Consider the following 22,598-nt stretch of genomic DNA (forward strand, 5'->3'; position numbering starts at 1 on the left):
GAATCTAAATTTGATCTACATGTTTAGGTCGATTGGTTCGGTGGCTGGATGCAGCTGGGTCTGCCTTTGTGCTTTACATCTGTGCGGTTTTTCGTGTCTTCGTACGTACCTGTGTATTATAGCCTATGGGTGTGTGTATAGTTTTGATGTGTCTGTGTCCACTTCGTGTTTATATGCCCTGTTGTCTCTGTCCACCCATTGGCCCGCTTTATCAAGCGCTCTTCGGACCCAGCCGGGGCGGGGGCGGCGGCGTGTGTGTGTGTGTGTGTCGGGGCGGGGGGAGGCAGCGTGTGTGTGTGTGTGTGTGTGTGTGTGTGTGTGTCGGGGCGGGGGGGAGGGGGGAGGCAGCCGGCCGACTTCTACCCTCTCTGATCTACCAGAAAGGAGGGACTAGCTTACTGCACCTATCCATCCTATTCGGTCGGGTGCAAGAATTCCCCTTTCCTTGGGCCTTCAAGCTGGACTTGTGCTTCTCTCAGACTCTTCAGGGGCATAGGGACCTTGCAGCCTAGGGGTGGTGTTAGGGGGTACACGGTGGACCTCAAGTCTGAGGACCCCTGAAATTGTATGCAGGAGTGGGCATATGTACATTGTCCTGGTAACAGGAGAGGGGCCTGTTCATTCAGGACACCACATAGCTGAAACCACTGACTTTTAGCATCTGTCCCCACAGCCAAGCCTGACCACCATGCCTTACTTCCTTGCCCTCCAATGGATTCTGTGCTCGAGAAAGGACATGTATCTGCTTCTGTTACGGTCTCACGGTGACATCGGGGGATTGGGTAGAGCCCAGTAACTGCTGAATAGGTTAACTGTTTTATTTTTAAAAAGTGAGTCAATTGAAGAGGCAGGTGCTGGAAGAGGCAGATGCTGCTGGATCCCTTTGATTAACAGTTGACTTTGGGTCCAGCATTAGGAAGGATTTCCCTGAAGACCGGGAGAGAGAAGGGCTCTTGAAGCTGGACCCTGACCTCCCTCAAGCCCATGGCCTAGTGTCTAGGAGAGGATGGTCTACCACCACTTGGAGGCATGTGGTTTTTCCAAGGCCACCTCTGCTCCCTGCCTTTCTGCTCTCCCTCAGAACACTGCAGACAGCAGTGGGGACCGTGCCTTCTCCCACCACCAGGTGGCAGGGCAGGCCTCTTTCACTAGCACACCTCAGTACCCAGAAGCCATTCTAGATTATCAATACCGTCAACAGAGACCTGCCCAGGAATGTAAAGCATTAAAGAAATCAGCTCTGGAATTGCTGGTGACTGGCCTCACAGGAGTAGGCTATCAGTAGGCTTCCTAGAAACTGAGCAGCTTCCTGGGAAGGAAAGGGAACCATGAGTTAGGGTCTTGAAGGGGGAGGAATTATAACTGTCTCATGGAAATACAGGAGAGTTTGTGACAAGATGCCTGCCTTGACAAAGGCAGAGCCAAACTGCTCTATTTTATGTAATGATGGAGAGGTGTCAAGGTGGGTAGCTAGAGGGAAAAAGATGGTAGTCAGGGTAGCATGTCTGCTCCTAAGTAGGCAGCTGGGGCTGAGCTCCTGAAAATGGTAACAGTTCAGACAAAACAAAACTTTGGGAAACTCTGAGGGGTAGGAGGCTAACTGGTTTACCTTTCCCCCCTCTTCGCTCTCAACTCCACCATCTCTGGTGGGGAGGAGGCTTCTAGGTCCAGACACTGATTCAAGGAGGCCTCTTCTCCACAGCCAGACCAGGAAAAGATTAATCCCTGGAGAGGCCAGTGCTGGTGCAAACACCACACCCCCAGGACCCACCTCTAGGTGAGTTCTAGAAACCTTAACACTTGCTGAACACTTAGGCCTGGGCCTGGCACACTGTAACAACTTTACAGACATCCTGTCAGCTCTGGGAGGACGAAGCTGTCAGTGCACCCATTATACAGATGAAGAAAAAAAGCTCAGTTCCAGTGAGTGCCACCAAGAAGAACTAGCTCAGACAGCCTAGGTTGAGCCTCTGTCCCAGTCCTCAGCTGTCCACTCCTGACTCAGTGTCTTCTCTCTGGACGCTGTCATCAGAGCTCCTGGAGGGCTCATCCTGGGAGGCAGCCATGGCAGACGCAGCTGGCAGCTTCAGCCTTTGCTGCTTCTGATACTTGACCCTGCGGTTTTGGAACCAGACCCTCACCTACAATCAGAGGCAATGGTCAGAGATTAGAATGTGACCAGCAGTCCCACGGTTTCCCCTATTCCACAGTGCCCACATTTGCTCTTTCTTCTAAAAGAAGCATCTCCTCCAAAACACCCTTCCCTAGAATTTCAGACACCATTTGTTCATCCAACAAATATTTATTGAGCTCCTATTATGTACTAGGCACCATCCTAAGTGATGGTGATACGGGGTGAGCAGTAGAGGTATGGTCCCTGACCTCATGGAACTTAGAGTCCAGAGAGAGACAAATAACAAACATGGAAACAAAAACACAAATGGGGGTTTGAACCTTCCTGAGGAACCAGCACTTAAGCTGAGGCTCAAAGGATAAGAGGCCAGTTTAATGAGGACAAAGAAAAGCAGGCTGGATCAGGAGACAACTTATAGGAAAGCTTGGGGTGTTTGAGGACCAGAAAAGAGGCTGAAGTATCTGAGAGTGAGATGGAGAAGTAAAGAAACAGACAGTAGGAGAAGTCAGCAGGGGCCAGATCACCCAGGACCATGGAGGCTATGGGTAAGGAGTATCAGTTTTGAGGCTTTTAAGTGGGATGTGACATAGTCCTGTTTGCACCTCAAGTGAATTGTGTACCAGGCTGCTTTGTGAAGAATGGACGAAAGGGGATGCAGAGAGACAGCTGGGAGGCTATTGCGATGATCCAAAAAGAGCTGGGATGAACTGGGGGCAGTGGAGAAAAATGAAGCGATCCCAGCTGTATTTGAGGTATAGGTGACAAGGCTTGGCGATAGATTGGAAGTGGGAGAGGAGGGATCTAGGATGACTTGGTATTTTGAGCAACCGGATGGATGGTGGGGCCATGAGTAGGGAAAGGAACAGATCTGGAGAGAAAAAAAGTCAAGAACTGAGGTTTAGACTTGTTAAGTTTGAAATGCCTACCCAGAAGACATCCAAGTGGAGACCTCAAGAAGTTAGGTAGATGTACACGCGAGAGAGGGGAGGAAAAAAAAAGGGGGTGGGCTAAGGTACAAACCTGGGAGTTGTTGGCTTATAGATGGTATTTAAAACCATGGGATTAAATGAGATCAGCTAGAGGGGTGGATGACAAATATGAGGTCACAAAGAGAAGAGTACCCTACAACAGAGGTGACAGAGAAGAAGTGACCAGAGAGCTGGAAAACCAAGAATGCAGTGTCCAGAAGCCAAGAGAAGTGCGTGTCAATAAGACAAGGAGTAGTCAACTGTACTAAGTGGGGAGTAAGATGAGGAAAGGAAAGCATCTGCTGACTTTGGCAAACATGGAGGTCATTAAGAGACCCTGAGGAGAAGTTCTGATGGAATGGGAGGGAAAGAATTCATACTGGAATGAGTTACGTAGATGGGAAGTGAGGACATAGAGAGAGGAACTATAACAAGTTCTTGGGAAGTCTGCCTATGAAAAGAGCAGAAAAATGGTGTAGTGGCTGGAAGAGAATATGGAGGTCAAGTGAATGTTTATTATTTTTAATATTTAGGGGCACCTGCGTGGCTCAGTCATTAAGCATCTGCCTTCGGCTCAGGTCATGATCTTGGGGTCCTGGGATCGAGCCCCACATCGGGCTCCCTGCTCAGCAGGAAGCCTGCTTCTCCTTCTCCCACTCCCCCTGCTTGTGTTCCTGCTCTTGCTATCTCTCTCTGTCAAATAAATAAAATCTTAAAAAAAAATATTTAGTCCCTTGAACATAATTTCATTGTCACCTCCTTTTTTAACATGCAAAGTTCTAGATTAATATGTATTGTTCCCATAATGTGGTTTCAAGTGGGACTATTTTCCTCATTCATGTAGGGAGTGTGCTAGTGATTAGGGCTTGTCTCCCCCAGTGGCCTGGCACAGAGGAAGAAGGCCCATGTCTTCCCCCCAGCCTCACCCAGGGCCTTCTGGAGAGCAGCATCAGCCCCCAGGTATAGCCCGAGTCCCGCAGGAGTCCCTGCTCCCACCTGATTCTCCGTAAGGTTGAGCTGGGCCGCCAGCTGAGCTCTCTTCTTCCCCACAAGATTGTGCTGCTTTGTAAACACGTTCTCCAACTCTTCCAGCTGCTTCAAGTTAAACATAGTCCGAACCCTCTTTTGGGGTCTCTCAGTGTCCTGAAGTTCCTCTGCTGGAGCCCAGTCTGGGGTGGCCCAGAGGCCTGAGCAGTGAGCCAGCTCTAAGCCTAAAGAGCATATGTATACACACACACACACACACACACAAATGCATAAAACATCTCTGGAAGAATAAAGAGACTGGTATCATTGGCTGCTTGTGGGGTGGGGTTAACCAGGTGACTGGGAGACAGGAATGTTAAGGGAAACTCTTCTCCATCTAACTTCGTAAACATTTTGAAGTTTCAACTGTATGAATGTAATAACTATGCAAAAACTAACTTGGAAATGAGATCACTGTAATATAAAGCAGTAAACTGCAATTCAGAGCTCAGCTGTCTGAGGAAGTTAGGGAAAATTGGCTTGGAGCTATGCGCATATCGCTCAGATGCAGTGGCATGAATTCGGATAGGGTTGAGAGCCTAGAATGGGGGTGGGGTGGGGTGGAGAATGCCCAGCAGAAAGGGATGGAAATGCAGAAGGGAGAGAGCCCAGGGAGTAAGCACCAAGTAAGACTGCTACATCGATCTTGGTATGGGTTGACAAGGCTTGCACTAACTTTGCTCCTGTTTTCCTCAAGGGGAGGTGGGGAAGCATGAATCAAATTGCCAAAAATGGCAAAAACTCCTGTAGGTGGATGTTAATGCTAGAGGAGAAGGTTAGGTCAACAGTTAAATCCTCACTGGGATTTAAGTGCCTGCGCCCCACAGCCCGAGGTTCCCCTTCTAAGAGCGCTATATGCAAGCAGGCTCAGAGCAGTTCAGTGTGGAGCCTAAGCTCCACGGACGTGAGCCGTGCGCGCGGCACCGGGGGCTGGGCATTTGTCAGCTCCTTAACAGCTCCTCGCTGAGCCTCACCACCGCAGGAGCCGCTTCTCCCAGCTAAGACGGGGCCGTTCGTTTGGGAAGAGAGCTGCTTTGGCGAGGAGTCTGCGCTACCAAGCGTTATCCGAAGCGGGTGTGGAGGGGGCGAGAGACTATAAATCCCTTCTGAGGGGACCGCTGCAGCCCCAGCCCCCGGGACGGGCCTACCGAAGCCCCTCTGACCCACCCGCACGTCCCGCGCCGCACCCGCGCTCACACACACCTCCACCCTCCTCCGCAGCGTGCGTGCGGGGGAAGCCTCGTGCGGCGGCGGTCTGGTCTCTGCGCTCTCTGGCCTCGGATTCCACGGCAAGGTCAAGAGTCATAGGGCCCCTTCCCACTCCGACCGTGCGTGGTCCTCAAACTCAGGGACTTCTCTACCCTGTGCCCACTGCCACGGCTTCCACGCTACAGCCGCCCCGCCCAGTTCCCAGTTCCCAGGTCGCGGGCGCCCGGGCACCTCGTACCTGTGACGCCGAGGCCCTGGAGGCCGCAGAAGTGAGCCACGCGGAGCCCCGGCCCGGGCGGCTGGGGGCACGGCTGATGGAGACCCACGCCCAGGTAGGCTGGCAGCCACGTCACGGGAAACCGGGAGGGAGCGGTGCCTAGCCTCGCGGCGGCACCGACTGCAACGGACAGCGGGGCGGCGGCGGCGGGCGCGTGGCGGGCGGGTCTGGCCAGGATGGCCTCGACGGAGAAGGACGACTCGAGGCGCCCGGGAGCGCGGGGTGTGCCTGGGCCGGCCGGGCGGCGCTGGGGCGCCGGGGAACCGCCTGAGCGCGGAGGCTGGTCCCGAGCGCCGGGGGGAGTGGGCGGCCGGCGGCCTCGCCGCACCGGGCTGGGCATGGCTCGATCCCCGCCCGGACGGGCCCGGGGAGAGGAGCCAGGGCCTGTGGGCAGCCGTGTGGGGAGCGCGGGAGGCGAGGGGGAAGCACCCTGCACTAAGGGAGAGAAACTTGTTGGCCAGGAAGAGCCCCAACGCTGGGCGAGGGCTCTTAAATTTGGCGGGGAGGGGCGGGGCGGGGGGCCGGCCTTTTCTTCCAGCCGCGCAGGGGGTGCCTCCGGCGTGCTGCGGCGCCCCGACCCTCCAAAGCTCGTGCGCGCCACCAAGTCAAGGTGGGTACTCTCTCCCTCCCTTCGTCCCTCCGCGTTTGAAAATGCCCACCCTGGTGCGGTCAGGAAACGATCCTGAGCTCGCTGTGGCTCGCTGGTGGTCCTGGGCGAGCTACTCCACCACTGGGCGCCGGCCTGGCCTTATCCTTGCACCGTCTTTGAAGCAGAAGCCCCGGCCAGATTCCCAGATTCACCTGGGACTAAGCAGACCTTTTTTTTTTTTTTTAAATGTATTATTTAATTTAAATATCTTGATAAATACAGTGAAAAGTAAATTTCCCTTCCGGCATCCCCCTCCCTCCCCCCCCCCCCCCCAGCCACTCAGTTTCCCCTGCCTGGAGACACCGCCATGGTTACCAATTTCTTTTGGATTTTTTTCCAGGAACTTTCTGCACCCACATTACCTGGGCCCCACTGGAAAAAAATCTTTCTTATATCCCAAAAGGTGGAAGGGGAAAAACAATAACGGTTCCAGCTTAAGAAATACCAATGCATAGGAGTTGTGTACAAAACTTGAGTTATGTAGGTTTAGGGCCGGCATTTGTATCCCTGTTTTACAGATGAATAATCAGTACTTACTAGCTGTTGTTCTTGGGCAAACTACAAGTTACTGTTTGTATTTCCTTACCTGTTAAGTGGGTGATACTAGTAGCTACCTCGTGGAGTTGCTGTGCGGATTACACGAGTTAACCTACGCATGTAAAGCATTTAGAATTAGCCTGGTGCATGGTGAGCGTTGTGCTGTGATTGTGGGGCTCAGAGGGATTCTTGCTTCCCAGGCTCCTATTGCATTCTGCCTCCTCACATTAATGGCTAACATTGAAACTACTCAGTCAGGTCGAGGGCAGTTCCATGCCATTGTCAATAGGCATCAGCTGTTTGGGACACAACATGCCCCTGTCTGCTCTGCCAGGTAGGGACTAGAGGAACCTGGCTGAGGTAAAGCAGCCTCCTGTCCTGCCTTCCTTCCCACTTCAGCAACTACTGGCCCCACCTTCTGGACAAACCCCCCAGGCAGCCTGGAACCTGAGATTGTGGGTGAAATCATCAGTGGGTGGCCCAGCTAGTCCTAAGTCTAGGATTACTGTGGTCTGCCCAGAGGGTGCTGGGTCAGAGATGAGGAGACACCAGTGACAGCTCTGGGGAACGGGTGTGGGTGGGATGCAAACTCAGAAGAGCCACTGGGGCTATCAAGTGAAAGTTGACTCCCAAATCCTGCACACACCATTCCATTTCTCAACATATTTCCTTTCCTTTTTCCTTTCCTTTCCCACTTATTTGAGAGAGAGTGTGAGAGAGAGCACAAGCAGGGGGAGCGGCAGGCAGAGGGAGAAGCAGACTCCCTCCCCGCGGAGCAGGGAGCCTGATGCAGGGCGCGATCCCAGGACCCCGAAACCATAACCCCAGCCGAAGGCAGACGCCTAACCAACTGAGCCCCCCCAGACGCCCCAACATATTTCTTTTTAAGGAGCTTTTCCTCTAAGAGGGTGGGGCTGTACCACCCCGAGGACCCCCCCCGCGCTGCAGATGGCAGTGCCCAGGTGCCAACAGCATGCCTGTGAGGAGGGATGCGAGCACCCACCTCTTCAGACTCACAAAGACAGTAACAGCTCATGCTGTTGGGGGTCAGTGGAGCACAGTGATAGAAAATGTAGATTTTGGAATTGGATAAACCTGTCTTTAAATCTCAGCTTTGCCACTGAACATTTCTGTAACTTCAGATAAGTGGATTATTCACTCCAAGCCTCCAATGTCTTGTAAAATGGGAATGATCTCTTGGGTGAGAAAATAATACTCACCTGATGGGATTGTAAATGAGATGGTGTTTTTAGCTAAATGGTAACCATTATGAGGAGGAGAGAGGCTATTTACATTGGTAGATGAGCTGGGCTAAGCTTTAAAAGGGTTCAGTGAAAGGATGGGGACAGATTTATAAGGCCAAGATAAAGTGTCTGGTCTATGTCACTTTATGCACTGAGACTCGCAATGGGCTAATCTGGCAGGAGCAAGCACCCTGGAATTAGGGCGAGTTGACAAAGAACAAGATAAAACTTACAAGATGGAAGGCTTAAGAACATTTTAAGTCTATTTGTGTTGATTTTTTGGTAAAGAATATAGTCACTGTATCTCTAGCTCTGGATTTTCTTTTTTTTAAAGATTTTATTTATTTATTTGAGAGACAGAGTGAGTGAGAGAGAGCACATGAGCAGGGGCAGAGGGAGAGAAAGAGGGAGAAGCAGACTCCCCTGCTGAGCAGGGAGCCTGACATGAGGCTCGATCCCAGGACCCTTCAACCTGAGCCGAAGGCAGATGCTTAACTGACTAAGCCACCCCGGCGCCCCTCTAGCTCTGGATTTTTAGTACACGATTCACTGTGTTTCAGTACATAGTTATCTGTTTTCTGTTATTTCACTTATTCCTCCTCAGACTGTAAATTCCTGAGGACAGACATTAATATTCCCAATTTAAACATAAGTAAATAGAGCAAGAGAGGTTAGCAAAGTTGCTAGCTTTGTGAGTTTAGCAAAATATGGTTTTTTGTTTTTTGTTTTTTTTTAAATGTTTTATTTATTTATTCATGAGAGTCAGAGAGAGAGAGAGAGAGGCAGAGGGAGAAGCAGGCTCCCCGCCTAGCAGGGAGCCCGATGCGGGACTCGATCCCAGGACCCCAGGATCATGACCTGAGCCAAAGGCAGACGCTTAACCATCTGAGCCACCCAGGCGCCCTAGCAAAATATGGTTTTAATTTGAATTTAATTCCCTGAATACTATTTATGTTCAGCATCTTTTCATAAGCTTATCAACCACTTGGATATCATCTTTTATGTGAAATGCCTATTCAAGTAGTTTGCTTATTTTTGTGTTGGGTTACTATCTTTTCTTTTTTTGTAAGATGATTTACATATAGATAGATATAGATATTTTGGGATCAAGTTCCTTGTTGCAATATACAGAGAAGCAAATATCTTCTCCCATTCTGTAGCCTGCCTTTTCATTCTTTTATTGTTGGTTTTTTTTATGAACAAAAATTACGAATTTTAATTAAGTTTAATGATCTGTTTTTGGTCCTTTAAAAGAAACCTTTGCCTGCCCCAGTTATGAAGATATTCTGTTATTATTTTTTTAATTCTTTGTTATTTTAGCTTTTACATTTAGGTCTGGAATTTATTTTTGTGTAGGTGTTAGGGAAAAGATTTTTAAAGGATGAGTCAAAATCTGAAACTATAAAGGGAAGTATTGATTGATTAAAAAACACAAAAATTTAAAAATTAATTGTAACAATGGTTTGTACCTGTACTTTTTGTTTTCTACATGATTTAAGAGATAAATACATTTAAAGAAAAAACAATTATTTTACGTAAAAGGTAGTATTTTTGTAATTTTGGTTTGTAACTCCAAATCTTGTTTTCTACATAATTTAAGAAACTAAAGTATTTAAAATATTTATGTTTTTGGGCATACAATGCATAAAGATGTAATTTTGTGATATCAACAATTGAAAGAGATGAAGTTGTAAAGGAGCAGAGTTTTTGTTACACTATTGAAGTTAAGCTGGTATAAATTCAAATTAGAATGTTATAACTTTAGGATGTTAAATGTAATCCTCATGGTAACCATAAAGAAAATAGTTATAAAATATACATAAAAGGAAATGAGAAATGAATTTAAACATTTCACTAACCAAAGAAACCAAACATAAAATAAGACAGTAGTGATGGAAATGAGGGACAAAAAGCTATAAGGCTTTCTATATAGAAAGCACATAGCACAATGACAGAAGTCAGTCCCTCCTTACTGGTAATTACTTTAAATATAAATGGATTGAACTCTCCAATCAAAAGACAGAGAGTATATCCCATCCAATGAGAAAGAACCTCTTTGTTTTTACCCCGAGGGTAGTCAGACATACTCCACTGAGTATGGTCTACCATGTCTAACTGGAAAAAAGCAACTTTTTTTTTTTTTTTTTATTAAGGGGGGTGGGTACTATGTAGGGAGGAGAGCTCCACATGAGCATTTCTTCATAGGATCTCCCTTACTTCCTGTTTGAGATTCACAAATTCACTGATATAGTGATCTATTAATGTGCTGTACTTCATGTATGAACATAATACTAATTATCAAAGGTCAACTTTGAAATCTAGTTATGTCCTCTAGAGAGAATACAAATAGGTTGAAGTCATATGCATGTGTCCATCCATATGTATACCAATGGAACTGAACCTTAGTTTTAAAATGACTTAGGGAGGGGCGCCTGGGTGGCTCAGTCGTTAAGCGTCTGCCTTCTGCTCAGGTCATGATCCCAGGGTCCTGGGATCGAGCCCCACATCAGGCACCCTGCTCCGCGGGAAGCCTGCTTCTCCCTCTCCCACTCCCCCTGCTTGTGTTCCCTCTCTGACTGGCTTTCTCTCCGTCAAATAAATAAAAATCTTTAAAAAAAATAAAAAAATAAAATGACTTAGGGATGGGGCTCTTGGGTGGCTCAGTCGTTAAGCGTCTGCCTTCGGCTCAGGTCATGATCCCAGGGTCCTGGGATCGAGCCCCGCATCAAGCTCCCTGCTCAGCGGGAAGCCTGCTTCTCCCTCTCCCACTCCCCCCTGCTTGTGTTCCCTCTCTCGCTGTGTTTCTCTCTGTCAAATAAATAAATAAAAATCTTAAAAAAAAAAAAAAGAATTAAAATGACTTAGGGATGCCTGGGTGGCTTAGTGGGGTAAGCAACCAACTCTTGGTTTTGGCTCCGGTCATGATCTCACGGCCATGGGATGGAGCCCTGCTTCAGGCTATGCACTTGGCACAGAGTCTGTTTGAGATTCCCTCTCCCTCTGCCCCTTCCCACCACAAGAGCTCTTTCTCTCTTTCTTTCTCTCAGATGAATAAATAAATCTTAAAAAAAAATAAAATGACTTAAATGTAAGCCTTGAAACAGTGCAGCCTTGGAAAAGGCAGCACATTAACCAACAGGACACCTGGGTTCCAGTACCAGCTCTGCCAGTAGGTTTTGTGACTTTGGATAAGATTGTAATAATTACTGAGCAGTTATTAGGCTTTGAGAAATTGAGCTGGGTATTTTATCATATTTAATCTTAATAGCCACTTTGTAAATTAGATAATACATTTACCTTGTACAGGTGAAGAAATTAAAACTCTGAGAAGTTAATTAACAAGAGCCAAGATCATGCAGCTGGTAAATGACAAAACTAGGGTTTGACACAAGCTTTTCTCTGCATTAAGCTATTTCCATCACTTAATCATTTGAGTCTTAGTTTACTACTTTGTAGATGTGAGATCTACATATTCTCTGTATCCTTTGTAAATTTGCTGTTCTTTGATTTCAGTGTAAATATTTAAATGTAATGTTCTGTTCTATTATTATCCATTTCACTGACTGCTGGCAGATCTTTTTCTTAGTTTGTATTATCTGTATTGAACATTTATTTCAATCAGACTTATCAAATTATGAAATTCCTATTTGGGTTGGGTTAAAATACCATATCATCATCATTTAGTTTTACATTTGTTGTATTTATAAAATAAAGTTAAGTATTACAGAATTTGACACCTGCCATCCGAAGCTACAAGTACCCTTTGCTGAAAGTAGAGGTGAAAGCAACTTCTGTCCCCTCCATCAGGAGATACCACCTCACAAGGATGGTTCTCATATTTGTTCTCCCAAAGGGTAGGGGAATAGAAGTGCCTACAGTCTTTTGCAAAACTCCTCTTCACTTTGGCCTGGTGCCTGAAGATAAAAGTTACTGTATATGTAGGGGAAAAAAGGGCAGAGGTTTACAGATGGATAAAAGCAAGTGATCCAAATATATTACGTTTACAAGAGACTCACTGGAGATCCAAAGACACAGATTGGAAGTGAAACAATGGAAAAAGATATTCCATGCAAATAGTAACCAGGAAAGCAGGTGTGGCTATACTAATATCAGGCAAAATAGATTTTAAATCAAAAAAGGTTACAAGAGACAAAGAAGGACATTCTAAATTAATAAAAATTTCAATATGGCAAGAATTTTTTTTTTTAATATTTTATTTTTTTTGACAGAGAGAGACACAGTGAGAGAGGGAACACAAGCAGGGGGAGTGGGAGGGGGAGTGGGAGAGGGAGAAGCAGGCTTCCCGCCGAGCAGAGAGCCCGATTTGGGGCTCGATCCCAGGACCATGGGATCATGACCTGAGCCGAAGGCAGATGCTTAACGACTGAGCCACCCAGGCGCCTCAAGAATTTTTTTTTTAAAGATTTTATTTATTTATTTGACAGAGCGAGAGACAGCAGGAGAGGGAACACAAGCAGGGGGAGTGTGAGAGGGAGAAGCAGGCTTCCCGCAGAGTGGGGAGCCCGATGCGGGGCTCGATACCAGGACCCTGGGATCTTGACCTGAGCCAAAGGCAGACGCTCAACGACTGAGCCACCCAGGTGCTCCAGTCAATATGGCAAGAATTTTAATGCAAACAGTTATGTACCTAATGAGAGACCATCAAAACATATGAAGCAAAAACTGATAGAATTGAAGGGAGAAATACTCAGTTTTACAATAAATGTTGGAGATTTCAGTACCCCAGTCACAATAATGGATAGAACAACCAGACAGAAGGTAAAGTAGGGAAACAGAGGACTCAACACAATAAAACTACTAGATCTAACAGACATATACCGAACATTCTGCCCAACAACAGAATACACATTTTTTTCCCTCAAGTGCACATGGGACATTTTCTAGGATAGACCGTATGTTAGGCCACAGATTAAGTCTCAATGGATTTTAAAAGATAGATCCCATATAAATCATCTCCAACTACAGTTGGATGAAATTAGAAATCAATAACAAAAGGGAAACTGGAAAATTCACAAAATTGTGGAAACTAAATAACAGACTTTTAAACAAACAATAGATCAAAAAGGAAATCACAAGGGATATAAGAATATGCTTAGAGATGAAAAAAATGAAACACAACATACCAGACCTCATGGGACTCAGTGAAAATGCTACTAAGGGGGAAATTTATAGTTATATATACTTACGTTCAAAAACAAGAAAGCTCTCTGGGGCACTTAGGTGGTGCAGTCAGTTAAGTATCCAACTCTTGATTTTGTTTTGTTTTTGTTTTAAAGATTTTATTTATGGGGCACCTGGGTGGCTCAGTCGTTAAGCGTCTGCCTTCAGCTCAGGTCATGATCCCAGGGTCCTGGAATCAGGCCCCATGTTGGGTCCCTGCTCAGCGGGGCACCTGCTTCTCCCTCTCCCTCTGCCTGCCGCTCCCCCTGCTTGTACTCTCTCTCTGTGTCAAATAAATAAATAAAATCTTAAAAAAAAAAAAACCATGATTCAAAAGCTTCACAACATTGGATGTGGCAGTGATTTCCTGGATATAACACTACAGTACAGGTGACAAAAGGAAAAATAGACAAATTGGACTTTAAAATTTAAAAATTAAAAAAAATTTTGCACATCAAAAGACACTATCAACATGCACTTGTCATGATGAGCACCGGGTATTGTATGGAAGTACTGAATCACTATGTTGTACACCTGAAACTAATATTACACTGTATTTTAACTAACAGGAATGTAAATGAAAACTTAAAAAAAAAAGACAACCTACAGAATGGGAGAAAATATTTGCAAATCACATATCTGATAAGCCAATTATAGCTAGGATATATAAAGAACTATTACAATTCAATAATAAAAAGACAACCCAATTAAAAAATAGGCAAAGGACTTGATAGACATTTCATCATAGATGTACAAATGGCCAATTACCACATGAAAAGATGCTCAACATCCCTAAACATTAGGGAAATGCAAATCAAAACTACAATGAGATACTGCCTCACACCCAGTAGGATGCCTACTACCAAAAAAACAGAAAACAATAAGTGCTGACAAGGATGTCGAGACATTGGAACGCTTTACAATGGATAAAAGCAAATGATCCAAATATATTACGTTTACAAGAGACTCACTGGAGATCCAAAGACACAGATTGGAAGTGAAACAATGGAAAAAGATATTCCATGCAAATAGTAACCAGGAGAGCAGGTGTGGCTATACTAATATCAGGCAAAATAGATTTTAAATCAAAAAAGGTTACAAGACAAAGAAGGACATTCTAAATTAATAAAAATTAATGCCCAAAAGAATTGACAGCAGAGTCTGGAAGACAGATTTGTACATCCGTGTTCACAGTAGCGTTATTCACAATAGCTAAAGCATGGAAGCAACTCAGGTGCCCATCAATGGATGAATGGATTAGCAAAATGTGGTTATACACACGCAATGGAATATTATTCAGCCTTAGTTTCCTACCCAAAGACCCTTCCTTATAAGAGACATATTAAAGAGTAGGTTAGCAAGAAAAAACAAAATTCAGGAGGCACAAGAAAAATAAGCATAGAGATCTATTAATTTGTCAATAAATTTTCATCAACTATCAATTATTAATATTTTTTTAAATTAGAAAACTAAACTTTTTTTTTTTTTAAGATTTTATTTATTTATTTGAGAGAGAGAGAATGAGAGACAGAGAGCATGAGAGGGAGGAGGGTCAGAGGGAGAAGCAGACTCCCCGCTGAGCAGGGAGCCCGATGCGGGACTCGATCCCGGGGCTCCAGGATCATGACCTGAGCCGAAGGCAGTCGCTTAACCAACTGAGCCACCCAGGCGCCCAGAAAACTAAACTTTCAACAGCAATAATAAAATTGAGCATATTAAACAATGGCCTGTTAAGGTGATTGACTAATTTTATTTATTAGTAGGCAAAAATAATAGTTAAGATTGTATATTAAAAATTTATGGGGGCACCTGGGTGGCTCAGTTGGTTAAGCCTCTTTGTCTCAGGTCATTATCTTGGGGCCCTGGGATTGAGCCCCACATCGGACTCCCTGCTCAGTGGGGAGTGCGCTTCTCCCTCTCCCTCTGCTTCTCCTGTTCATGCTCTGTCTCTTTCTGTCTTCTCAAATAAAATAAAACATTTAAAAAAATTTATGGACAAAGACTAAAAGAATAGAAATACAATCCATGCTTCCAAACCAGCAAAGGATTTTTTTTTTTTTTTTTTTTTAGACAGGGATGGGTAGGTAGAGGGAAAGGGAGAGAGAGAATCCCAAGCAGGCGCCACGCCCAGCATGGAGCCTGATGTGGGGCACGATCTCACAACCCTGAGATCATGACCTGAGCCCAAATCAAGAGTCATACGCTTAACTGACTGAGCCACCCAGGTGCCCGCAAACCAGCAAAGGATTTTAAAAGGGGGGCAGTATATATGTGGAAAATTTTATCATTTCTCTAGAAGGTAATAAAGGAAGTGAACAAATTTTTAAAAGAATGGTAAACAGAAAATACAAAAGAAATAGGAGAAAAAAGTCCAAATCCAAAAGCATTAACACAACATAAAAGAGAAACTTAGCCAATGTTTAAAGGAGATGAGTGGTTCTAAACCAGAAGGGGATGGTAGGCCAGGATAGCTTTCCCAACTTCGTGGTTCTTGAATTTGCTCTTAAAGATGTTTTTGTGAAGGGCTAAAAAAAACAATATGAAAATACTGTTCCCACAATCTCTGCCTGAAGAATCTGCTAGAAAAAAAACTTCTGACAACCAAAATGACAGGACAGAAAGCAGCATAAGGTATAGTGGCCATGATCATCTCTGGTCCTTAACATCACAAATCTAAATCTGATCAAGTCTTTAGCTCTAACTCCCAATTCACAGGAAATATGGTGGCCAGAGCAACATGTTAAACCCCACAGGGATGCAATCAGCCAAATCCAGACTATGGGACACTCCGTTTGACATACTGCCCATCTTCATAATTAAATAAAGCGGAAGAAAAAAAAGATGAAGAGAGAACCTATAGTTTAAGGGTCATAAGAGACATATTAACCAATTGCAATTATTGGACCTTATTAGGAGTCAAAGAAACTGTATAAGTATTTATGAAGTAATTGAGGAAATTTGAGTCTTGGAAACTGAATGACATTAAAGACTATTGGTGTATTTTTTTAGGTATTATAATGGTATTTTTTAAGGTATGATAATGATTTTTTAGGTTAAATATAATAATACCGTATGTTGTAGAAAAACTTGCTGTAGTATTTATACAGGAAAATATATGGTGTCAGAATTTGCTTCAAAATAATCTGGGGTGGGTGACTGACTAACACAAAACTGGCAATGAGTTGAAATTGTTAAAGTTGGCTGATGAGTGCATGGAGTTTCATTATAGTACTCTTTTATTTTTATTTTTTATTTTTTTAAAGATTTTATTTATTTATTTGACAGAGAGAGACACAGCGAGAGAGGGAACACAAGCAGGGGGAGTGGGAGAGAGAGCCCAATGCAGGGCTCGATCCCAGGACCCTGGAATCATGACCTGAGCCGAAGGCAGACACTTAATGACTGAGCCACCCAGGCGCCCCTCATTATAGTACTCTTTTATGCTTTTGTTTATATTTAAAAATTTCTGTAACAGGGCACCTGGATGACTCAGTTGTTAATAGTCTGCCTTCAGCTCAGGTCATGATCCCAGGGTCCTGGGATCGAGCCCCACGTGGGGCTCCCTGCTCTGGGGGAAACCTGCTTCTCCCTCCACGGGAAGCCTGCTTGTGTTCCCTCTCTCGCTGTGTCTCTGTCAAATAAATAAATAAAAATCTTTAAAAAAAATTTCTGTAACAAAGAGCAACAATAAAAATAATGACTAGCAAAAAATGAATTGTGTTCAACATAAGTAGGTGGGGAAAAAACCAATAGGGGAAAAAATTAAAGAAAATAGAAGAAAAATGCAGATAAAAACAAAAAGTAATGAAATAGAAAAAATTGATGCAGTTAATAGAAAAAGACAGTATGTTGAGAAGATCAACAAAATCACCCAAAATGGTTCTTTGGAAAAGATAATATAATCAGCAAACCACTATCAAGATTTATCAAGAGTAAAAAGAGAAAAGGCATAATAAAAATTATAAGGAATGATGACATAGTAAGGTTGTAAACAAACATTATTCCATTGTAAGCAATTATCATGAATAGCATTGTCAATACACTTGAAAACTTATATGAAAAAGGTAATTTTCTAGAAAAATATAAATTGTCAAAATTGACTTTGGAAAAAATAGAAAACAATATACCACTAACTGTTCATTAGTAATTAACATTTTATGAACCACTTTCCCCTCTTCCCAAAAAAGAATCCAGTTCCAATAGTTTTATAAAACAAGTAGTCCTGATTTTATGCTCTCTCAGCTGAAAAAAGGGAAAGCTACCCAGATCATTTTTTTAACTTAAATCATTTTTAAGGATAGTGTTAAGTTTGATATTCAGACCAGGAAAAGATGGTTTACAAGATAAAAATCATAAACCAATTATCCTAAGATACTAAGGTGCTAAAATGCTAAATAAAATATTAGCAATTCAAATTTGGCAGTTTATATAAAAAAAATGATGCCCCAACATCATAAAATCTTTTAAGGAATATACCATAGTAACAGATTAGAGAAAAATATATAACACTTTTAATAGCTACAGAAGGAAAAAAAAATAGATACAGAAGGAACATTTGATCAATTTCTACAATAATTTAAAAATGTAAAGTTTTATCTTTAAAAAAAAGTAAAGTTTTAGTAAATTTAAGGGTAAGGGTAGTCATCAAAATAGTATTCTGTATAAACAGGTTGAAAAAAAGTATAATCTTAATAGGTACAGAAAACATTTTATAAATAGGTACAGAAAACAGGTACCTATTCTGTACCAATAGGTACAGAAAACATTTTATAAAATTCAACTCATTTAAAAAGTACACCTTTTACCAAACTAAAGGGTAAAGGATAGTCACAAAAAACGTATAGCAAGGGGCGCCTGGGTGGCTCAGTCGGTTAAGCATCTGCCTTCAGCTCAGGTCATGATCCTGGGTTCCTGGGATTGAGCCCCATGTTGGGCCCCCTGCTCTGTTGGGAGCCTGCTTCTCCCTCTCCCTCTGCCTGCCACTCCCCCTACCTGTGCTCTCTCTCTCTCTCTCAAATAAATAAATAAATCTTAAAAAAAAAAAAAACCTATAGCAAGGATCATATTTAAAAATAAGACTTCGGAAGCAGTGCCAATTAAAGTCAGGAATAAGACATGTATATCCATTACCACAGTGTCTATTTATCATTGTACTGGTAATCTTAGCCAATACAATAAGCCACAAAAAGAAATATATAAGAATTGGAAGAATTTGTAGACAATATGATTATCTATAGAGAAATTAAGCAAATCCACAGAGAAAGATTTCTGGAAATGTGATCAATATATAAGAATTGGTAAAGGTAAATATTATTAACAAATGTAATTGAAAATATCTCTCTTTTGTAACTGCATCATAAACTATAAAATACACAGGAATACACTTAAGAGATGTGTAAAATGCTTACAGAGAAAATTAGCAATATTGAAGGACATAGAATAAGATCTGAATATATGGATGGTAAGACTCAATGTCAAAAGATGACAGTTCTTCCCAAAATTATCTTAAAGGCAAGTAGAATTTTTAAAATTTATGGAATTGTACAACTTGGCAAACTGATTCAAAAACTATATACTGAAGCACCAAGAATATCTAAGACAGTATGAATAAAGTGAATAAGATGAAGGAACTCCCCTTACCCAATATCAACACTTCTTATAAAGCTAGAGTGATAAACATGGTGTGATATCAGCATAACGATAGATGAATGGGTAGTGGAACAGAATGGAGACCCTGACCCTATAGTGACCTTCCAAGAATAAACATGGCTGCTTCACTTCTACTTTTCAAATGTCATGCAAATTTCTCCTGTGGCCAACTCTAGCCCAGAACCATACAGGAAAGGGAATTCTAGGAAGTGAGATTCAACTTAGCTAAGTTGACACCGTACAAAGCCACCATAGTCCATCCTTGGTCAACTTGGCATCCACAAATACCCGTTTTCACTATGCTTAACTTTGAAATAAAGTTTGAAAGCAAATGATAGCAAACTTGCACTTCTGCTTAACATGATGCATCTATCCCTTGCACAATGAAAACGTGTGAGATCAAGTGGTTATCGATATGGAGAAAGAAAAAGTACATTCTTAATGCTCCCCACCCAAAGAAGATACAAAGTCTTTTGATTCACACTTCGGTGATGTTCATTTCTCTTCTAGCTGAGTCACATTTCTGCTGTGATATCCTGTAACTTAATTACTGACAAATAATCTTAAAAATTTATTTAGACAGTAGGAGAATGGGGAGGGGAAGGAAATATTTTTATTAAAACAGAAAAATATTGGGGTGCCTGGGTGGCTCAGTCGGTTGGGCGGCTGCCTTCGGCTCAGGTCATGATCCCAGGGTCCTGGGATCGAGCCCCGCATCGGGCTCCCTGCTCTGCAGGAAGCCTGCTTCTCCCTCTCCCACTCCACTTGCTTGTGTTCCCTCTCTCGCTGTGTCTCTCTCTGTCAAATAAATAAACGCTTTAAAAAAAAAAAAAAAACAGAAAAATATTTACATTGAAATAAGAAGAAAAGTTTCATCCTCACTTCTGCAACTGTTTTAGCTGGTATTTATAAATACTCTTCCACTTCCCATTTCATACTCCCTGCCTGGTGAGGTGACCTTGGCTTCTGGTCTGGACCCCTAACACTTCTTCCTGTATTGGGTTGTGGTAGTTTTGCTATTGACTTTAATCACAGGAATGGGAATACCAAGAGACTCCCCATTCTCCCCTTTGGAAGTCAAGACAGTCACCCCAGACAGGACAATAACCTTCTTCTTTGCCTGTTGATTCACTGGCGAGACAAGTTCAAAGTAGCAAGTCCAGTGTCAACGTCCAGCTCAGTGGAACCACTTCTGTGTTCCCCGTGGAAATATTTCTTTTTGGGGAACTAATACCTCTAGATCAGCAGAACCCAACATTTCAGAGACAGAAAGCAGCATTTTTTGCTAGAGAAGCACCATGTGTTATGTTGAGGGAAGCTGTTCTCATCTCTAACCTCTGCTTCCTGACCCATGAATCCCTGTTTTGGGAGAAACAGCAACATATGTCAGTTGCTGACTGAGAGAACATCTTGCATCTCAAAGGACATGACCCAAGCCCTGCAAGGTGTTGCCACCCAGGTGGTACGATAACCGAGGCTTCAAAAGGCCATTCTACTCTTCCCTCAGGCCAGCTGCTTCAGGGTGATGGGGAACATGGTAAGACCAGTAAATTCCACGAGCCCGAGCCCATTGTTGCTCCTCATTTGCTGTAAAAGGAATTCTTTGGTCAGCCATAGAAACTTTCAGGTCCCTTACACGGACCTTGAGATGAGAATTTAAAGCGCTGACTCATCATATTCTTTCCCCAAATTCTTCAGGGCATTTTAACAATCCACCAATCTTATTGTAATTATATTCAAGCAAATAGTCAATCAAAACATTGACTTCAATAAGCACCAAATTACAATTGTCTACAGGTGGTCACTTAAAGAACATTTTTCTCCCGTTCTATGACATGGAGTACCAGTGATCCCTGTACCCCTGGTAACCTTTGGTAATCCTTGGTAAGGGGTCATTTATGCCTTTATATTTAAAAAATATTTATTTTGAGAGAGGGAGAGAGTACGAACAAGGGGGAGGGGCAGAGGGAGAGGGAGAAGCAGACTCCCTGCTGAGCAGGGTACCTGATGTGGGGCTCGATCCCAGGACCCTGGGATCATGACCTGAGCCGAAGGCAGACACTTAACTGACTGAGCCACCCAGGGCGCCCTCATTTATGCCTTTAAATCTATTTAGATCACAGAATCAATTCTATAATCCAGACCAAATTCAGAGAACCCACCACTCACTAAGGTTCTGATCTTCTTGGAAACCATGTCTGGTAGCATATTCTGGATTAGTCAGGATCTGATCTGAGAAGCAGGATGACTAGGAATGACAAAGAATAAGGACTTTATCATGGGAATTTGTACCCAATTAGGGGAGCTGGTTATATAAGATTGTTACTTCTTTGTCTGGGGCTGGGGACTAAATCCAGGGACAGGCAGTTGGGAAGGAAGGATGGATGTGAAATGGGGGAGCAAGGACAAATTGGAACCCAGGAGCAAGAGCAAGAGAGAGCTGGAAACTGCCTCAGTCTCACACCATCTGTAAGCCTCTAGCTTTGTTCATGCAGGTGACCTGCAGAAGAATCTCGTCCTTCGTTTTAGAACTAAATCCACACCTCGCGCCGGAGTTGGGGAAACTGAAGAGGCTCTGATGGGAAATAAAGGAGCTTTGTGCCCAGCTGCTTTCCCCGCACCTCCCCCATCAGCAAGGTGAGCCAGCAAACCTGTCATAATGCACGAGCCATCCCAGGGCCTGCCTTACGCGGTGTAAACGGGCAGCTAGGCAGCTGCGGCTTCACTTCCGTTGCCAAGTATCATGCAGATTTCTGCTGTGGCCAGCCCTAGCCCACAGCCGTGCACCGAAGGAAATTCTGGGAAATGTAGTCCTAGCTTAGCTAAGCTGACACACTACAAAGCCACTACACTCTTCATAAAAAGGTTTAAAACATGGATAACCTAAGGCATAAATACGTGATGTAAGCATATAAAGACATTGTTGAGCAAGAAAACTACGGCAATTAAAATAAGGATGAGGGGCGCCTGGGCGGCTCGGTGGGTTGGGCGTCTGCCTTCGGCTCAGGTCATGATCCCAGGGTCCTGGGATCGACCCCACATCGGACTCCCTGCTCAGCGGAGAGTCTGCTTCTCCCTCTCCTTCTGCCGCTCCTTGCTTGTGCTCGCCCTCTCTCAGTGTGTCTGTCTCTCAAATAAATAAAAATCTTAAAAAAAATAAAATAAGGATGAGCTCTGAGGAGGAAGAAGGGAACAGGACTAGGCAGGGCACATAGGCTGCCCATTTTCTATGACAGTTTATTTCTTTTTTCTTTTCTTTCTTTCTCTTTTCTCTCTCTCCTTTGTCTCCTTTCCTTTCTTTCTCTCCTTCCTTCCTTCCTCCTGCCCTCCTTCTGTCTTTCTTTCCTTTCTTTCCTTTCTCTCTTTCTCTCTTTCTCTCTCTCTCTCTGCCCAGCGCGGAGCCCACCTCGGGGCTTGAACTCATGACCCTGGGATCAAGACCTGAGCTGAGATCAAGAGTCAGACAGTTAACTGATGGAGCTACCCAGGCGCCTCTGTGACATTTAATTTCTTAAAACAACTGTAGTATAGATGTTTGATAAAGTATGTAGCAGTGGGCATATGGATATTCTTTTGGTTATTCTCTATACTTGCCTATAGGTTTGAAGTGTAGAAGGAGGAAAAGGAGGGAAAAGGGTAATAACACTAATTGCTGATGTTTACTGACCGCTAGGCTTGGCCCTTGGATTATGTCACTTAGGTAGAGAACAGGTTTCTTTCTCTG

General features: G+C 43.8%; 1 protein-coding gene across 10 annotated transcripts; it reads right to left on the minus strand.

Moving 5' to 3' along the window:
* Nucleotides 1–815: 815 nt before the first annotated feature.
* Nucleotides 816–21,651, minus strand: NOTO (notochord homeobox). 10 transcript variants are annotated; one of them, XM_036073258.2, is made up of 3 exons: nt 5,576–5,954; nt 4,099–4,313; nt 816–2,141 (listed from the first exon to the last, which is right to left on the minus strand). In XM_036073258.2, exons 1-3 carry the CDS (start codon nt 5,952–5,954, stop codon nt 1,983–1,985), a joined length of 753 nt encoding a protein of 250 aa, XP_035929151.1. In that variant the 3' UTR covers nt 816–1,982. The 10 variants fall into 10 exon arrangements, 1 of the variants encoding a protein (XP_035929151.1); XR_013441738.1 differs by lacking the exons at nt 4,099–4,313; nt 5,576–5,954 and adding exons at nt 21,044–21,122; nt 21,526–21,645 and having other exon boundaries at nt 2,037–2,141; XR_013441737.1 differs by lacking the exons at nt 816–2,141; nt 4,099–4,313; nt 5,576–5,954 and adding exons at nt 19,467–19,672; nt 21,044–21,122; nt 21,526–21,645.
* Nucleotides 21,652–22,598: the final 947 nt, after the last annotated feature.

This window comes from Halichoerus grypus, chromosome 10 (genome assembly GCF_964656455.1).
Source record: "Halichoerus grypus chromosome 10, mHalGry1.hap1.1, whole genome shotgun sequence".
Taxonomy (NCBI): domain Eukaryota; kingdom Metazoa; phylum Chordata; class Mammalia; order Carnivora; family Phocidae; genus Halichoerus; species Halichoerus grypus.

Bases quoted from the DNA above. Each gene is read 5' to 3' on its own strand.
- NOTO (XM_036073258.2), bottom strand. From the start codon at position 5,954: ATGCCCAGCCCGGTGCGGCGAGGCCGCCGGCCGCCCACTCCCCCCGGC. The intron at 4,314-5,575 runs GTACGAGGTGCC...TATGCTCTTTAG, and splicing joins CCAGGGCCTCGGCGTCACAG to GCTTAGAGCTGGCTCACTGC. The intron at 2,142-4,098 runs GTGGGAGCAGGG...CTCTGATTGTAG, and splicing joins TCAACCTTACGGAGAATCAG to GTGAGGGTCTGGTTCCAAAA.